The 4,855-nt window shown below is 36.9% G+C and overlaps 1 protein-coding gene across 5 annotated transcripts; it reads right to left on the minus strand.

Annotated features, from left to right (window-relative positions):
* Window positions 1-1,558: 1,558 nt before the first annotated feature.
* LOC112512755 (trihelix transcription factor ASIL2-like) lies at window positions 1,559-3,854 on the minus strand. Of its 5 annotated transcripts, XR_003069251.1 has the most exons (4): window positions 2,706-3,854; window positions 1,980-2,024; window positions 1,789-1,867; window positions 1,559-1,704 (listed from the first exon to the last, which is right to left on the minus strand). XR_003069251.1 is itself a non-coding variant. In XM_025118878.1 (2 exons), exon 1 carries the CDS (start codon window positions 3,652-3,654, stop codon window positions 2,737-2,739), a length of 918 nt encoding a protein of 305 aa, XP_024974646.1. In that variant the 5' UTR covers window positions 3,655-3,854; the 3' UTR covers window positions 1,559-1,867; window positions 2,706-2,736. The 5 variants fall into 5 exon arrangements, 3 of the variants coding, with proteins under 3 accessions (XP_024974646.1, XP_024974647.1, XP_024974645.1); XR_003069250.1 differs by having other exon boundaries at window positions 1,559-1,867; XM_025118878.1 differs by lacking the exon at window positions 1,980-2,024 and having other exon boundaries at window positions 1,559-1,867.
* Window positions 3,855-4,855: the final 1,001 nt, after the last annotated feature.

Here is a 4,855-nt window from a genome sequence, read left to right on the forward strand (position 1 = left end):
GTTTGTTAACAATTTAATGAGCTTAATGGGACTTACTGCTTATTTAGTCAGGTATACATAACTATTTTACAGCGACTTCTGATGATATAGAAAGTTGTTTATCCAGTAAACTTTTACGAAAAAGCTTTATGCAAAAAGCTAAGTTTTTTCAAACCTACCCCTCTCAATTAAAAACATGAGAACCTTCCATATATGGAAAAAAAAAAAACTCTCAAACAAAAACTTTCTCAATCTACAAAGACAGATTAATCCACACAACACTTTATCCATACACAACTTAATAAAAAAACCAACCAAACAACCCCTTAGGTGTGCATGTTTAAGTTGAATTTGGTTTATAGAGGGTGGTTCATTTAGAAACCTTAAATATTTTAAAAACTCTTGAAACCACCTTAATTTATGTTATAGCTTTGGTTTCGAAGTATTCATGGGCACTCCTCAAAATCAAGTGGATGCACTGTTCTAATGCCTAAAAAATTTCTCTTGCAATTATCGAGTGAGCGGGTGCATGGGAGCCCGCTCAGCTCCTAATAGGTCTGCCACTAACGTTATTCAACATGAATGCTACACAAAATAGGTGGTTCTCAGGTTCCCAAAATATTCAGGGTTCTTCCTGCTCATGTAACGCCAAATGTGGATGATGAAGTTTGTCTCGTCAGTTCCGGTATTATATACCAAACGCAGCCTAAATTAGCCTACCCCTTGGTTTGTATATGGAGATGTATATCCTAAAAAGCAGACATCTCTCCTTTGGAACTCAACCTGGTTTATGATATCGGTAATGAACCTAAAGAAAACTATAACAAATCCTGTATCGATCCAGCTCCTAATATAAGAGCCACACTCGTAGTTGTATCATTCTTCCTAGTTTCAAATTCTCAACATAATTACTTTATCATGTGGTTCAACCAACCATAACCATAACCATTTCATTCATATATGAATAACAGAGTGCATATTAAAAGAATATCTGCTAAAATCTTTTAAGAGAAAGATTACCCTACCTCTGTGTGGTATTGTCAACTCTAACTGAGATGCATATAAAGAAATTATGCACAAAGTGGTGTCCATTAGAATGTAAAGAAATATGTCTCAGTTTTGGACAATAGGCAGATCAAAGAAGTTCCAAAATCTTGCTTGTGGTTAGAGTCTTTAAAAGCCAAGTATATGAAATTCTGTGGACAGCAACAGTTAAGGCCAAGGGTTATATTAGTCCAGTGATAACCCAGGTTAACGGTAAACCCCAACCTCCCTAAAGTTTAAGAGTTCAAGCCCTACCAATGTTGAGAAGTGTTTGTGCGTGAGTTTTGCGGTATATAATTATTATGTAGTCACAAAAACAATTAAGGCCAGACTATTACGGGAAATAGGGGTTAAAAGGAACATTGGGCTGGCCTACATGACGGCAAATAGTAACATGTATGAAGTGATAAACCAACCAATCAACACTAGGGAGTAGGGATGGCAAGTTACCGCTGCATCTGCTCCAAATCAGGTTTAACACATCTACCACATACCTGTTCTTTGGCAGCTTATCTTGATCATATTGAGTCTAAATAAGAAGAGACTCCTCAACTTCAACATTCACCCAAATCGTGATGTGAAGGTTAGTCAAAAACTTGTACTAGTGTGAAAGCATATAACATTTGTTCTTACCTTTCACAATCTGATATGCAAATATGCTAGTCTTCGATCCCTCTGATCCTGAACAATTAAAGCAAAATAATATGAACCCTAGCATATATTGTGAGAAAGAACATGTTTACCTGGTAAATGTTGAATACAGACCTTATATATGTAGGACTACCGCATTCATCGGATATAGAAATCATCCAAGAGTGGAGAGCGGTGCACCAATGTTGCTCAACTGCATCCATGACCAAAACCCATGACCGGAATAACCATACAGGTTGCTCCACCGATCATCCTTGTACTTGCCTAATGACTAAAAAATGGCAATCATATAACAAAGATTCAACCTTTATTCAGAAGGCCAGAAAACAAGACACTGAATCACTTCATTCCTGTGATTTGTCACCAATGCAATCAGATCTGATCCTGCAAGGAGTTTGGTTGGCAAGATTGGGATAGCAACCATCAACATGATGCTTTTAGACACCAAATTGATGTGGGTATCGTTTGCAGCCAAGCCAAGCCAAAACCCTATCACTTCATAGTGGTAAGAGTCTTCGAAATCTGGTTTCAACAGCAGTTTTAGGCTTCACACAATCCTTGTTTCTAAGCAAAAATTCCTCTTTCGGGATACCATCAACACGTGAATATACAGGTATATTCATTCCATCTCATGTATAAACTTATACTAAATGCGGTAGACAAATGGGTCTCAAAGCAGAAAAAAGATGATATATCAGTGAAGATTAACAAAAGAAGCAACTTAAAGAAAACCAAAAGTTAAAGAGACAAATTTCTTCAAGAAAGATCAAGAGGGTCTACCACCATATTGTTTTCCTAAGCCGGAGACATTGAATAAAAGTAACTACAACATTGATATTCTTGTCTAAATAATAATTACTGAGCAGCAATTTACTCTTACAGTTAAAACCATCCTCTTCCTTCGAAATCATCCAGATATTATATATACTTCCTTTTTTCAGCATGCATAAATACCAGAACGCAAATGGTAAATTGTCACCAAGGCAGAATGACTGAACTGAACAATGAACATCGTCAAATGCAAAGCCAACCTCTTTCTTGTCGCATGGTGAAAGATGGAGGCTAACTGTAAACATCATCATCAGAAACTGTCCTCTTTGCTTGCTTAATCTTCTCCAGCTGAACCTGGGTATCCATGAACAGCTGCATCCTCTGAACTTCCAAATCTTTAGTGAATTGCATCCTCTGCTTCTCCAATTCAATCATCTGTTTCTGCTTCTCTCCCTCAACCCTCTCATAAATCTCTCCGAACCTCTCAATAGCCCTTGCCAACCGCTTCATGCAGTCGGAATCCCCTCCACCCTCCTTCCTCACTCCCTCCCCTCCTGCAGCACCGTCGTCCTCGCTAGTCCCCAGCGACTCGTCGTCCTCTGATCCATCCTCCTCCGCGGCTGCAGCAGCGGCAGCAACAGCTGAGTAATTCCTCCGAAAATAGGAGTCATCGACAGCCGCAGCCACCGGCAGCGGTCGTTTCTGAGGGAGAACGACAGGCTGTTGAAATTGAGAAGACAACACCGTCGAAGGTGGTTTTCGGTAGGGTAAGGGAACGGCTGTCGGCGGTGATGACGAAGACGACTTCTTCGCAGTTGCAGCCGATCCGATTAACGTGTCCAGGCGAGAGTAAAACGGCCAAGTACTAGTAATTTGCCCGTTGGATTCAGAAACCCTAGCTTTTTCAACCTTATACTTCTTCTTAAGAGTGTCGATTCGGTTTTTGCACTGAACATCGGTACGCCTGGTTTTCTTCGTATGACCATGACGAGCGTTAACGGCATCGGCGACCTCCTGCCAATCCTTTTGACGGAGGTTGCCACGGTTAAGCTCAAGGTAACGGCGGCCCCAAGCGTCGACCAGCGTCGATGTTGCATCCTCGCTCCAACAATCCTCACGGAAAGGAAGCGGACGAGAAGACGGAGTCTGAGTGGCTCCAGCTACGGTGGCCGGAGACGGAGAATTGATCAAAGCTAAGTCGTCGCCCATCTAGGGTTTGTTTATCGGTGAAATTTTTGGGGGAAAGAGATAAATAGAGAGAGAGAAAGTACAAGTGGGTGAAGCGTCGGTGTCGGTACCGTTTCCATCCATTGTCTCACTGGCATCTCTTCGCCGATGTACGGCTCCAACTCCGACGTGGAACTGACGTTATCTGTCGCTTTAGAGACTTGTACATCCTAGAGCTTGCTTTACCCACTTGTACCCTTTCCTTCTATTCTTTGATTCTTTCATGCTCTCTAATTCTATCCCTTCCAACTATAATTCTATTTTAATTTTTTTAACCAAATAAATGTTAATTTAAAACATATTTTAACACATCTATAACTATATCTATATTATATTATAAAACATTTGATAAAAACTCTTAAAAACCATTTTTTATGCATGAACTACTGTATGTCTGTATATCGATGCATATTACTTAAAATTTAAGATTGCAAGTAAATTATGCATAAATACAACTTATTAAATCTTCATATTTGAATTTGTGTAACTAACTACGAATAAACATAATCAAATAGAGGATAAACATCTCATTTTAAAATATAATTTTTTTAAAATATAATAGAGTCCTAACAAAATAATTAATTATTATCTTTACATTTAAAATATAATTAGGATAATTATCGAATTCTAACAAAATAATTAAGTATTATCTTTATAAGAAAATGATATTATTAAACCAAATATAAATTACTTCGTTATTGAACATAAATTAAATTATAACAAAAAAATTTGATTTAAAAAATTACACAAAAAATGATGAATTTTAAATAGTTAATTTGATACTAATATTGATATATTTTTATCAAATTTTTATGATATCTTCAATTTTATATTTTATTCAAAAATAAAAACATCAACATTTTTTCAAAATCATATAAGAGCATATTATAACATGTACTAAGATAAAGAATAAAATAAAATATTAAAATCAAGATGTATCTCGCTGCATTAAGCGAGTACCCCTCTAGTTATATTATAAAGGATTTGATAAAAATTCTTAAAAATATTTTTTATGCATAAAGTACTATTTATTGATGCATATTACTTAAAATTCAAGATTACAAGTAGAATATGCATGAGTACATCTTATTGAAGCTCCATGTTTGAATTCGTACTAGAATGGTACTCGCACAATGCAGCGAGATACATCTCGATTTTAATGTTCTATTTTATTATTTGTCTC

This window comes from Cynara cardunculus (assembly GCF_001531365.2).
Source record: "Cynara cardunculus var. scolymus isolate 2C chromosome LG 5, CcrdV1, whole genome shotgun sequence".
Lineage (NCBI taxonomy): Eukaryota > Viridiplantae > Streptophyta > Magnoliopsida > Asterales > Asteraceae > Cynara > Cynara cardunculus.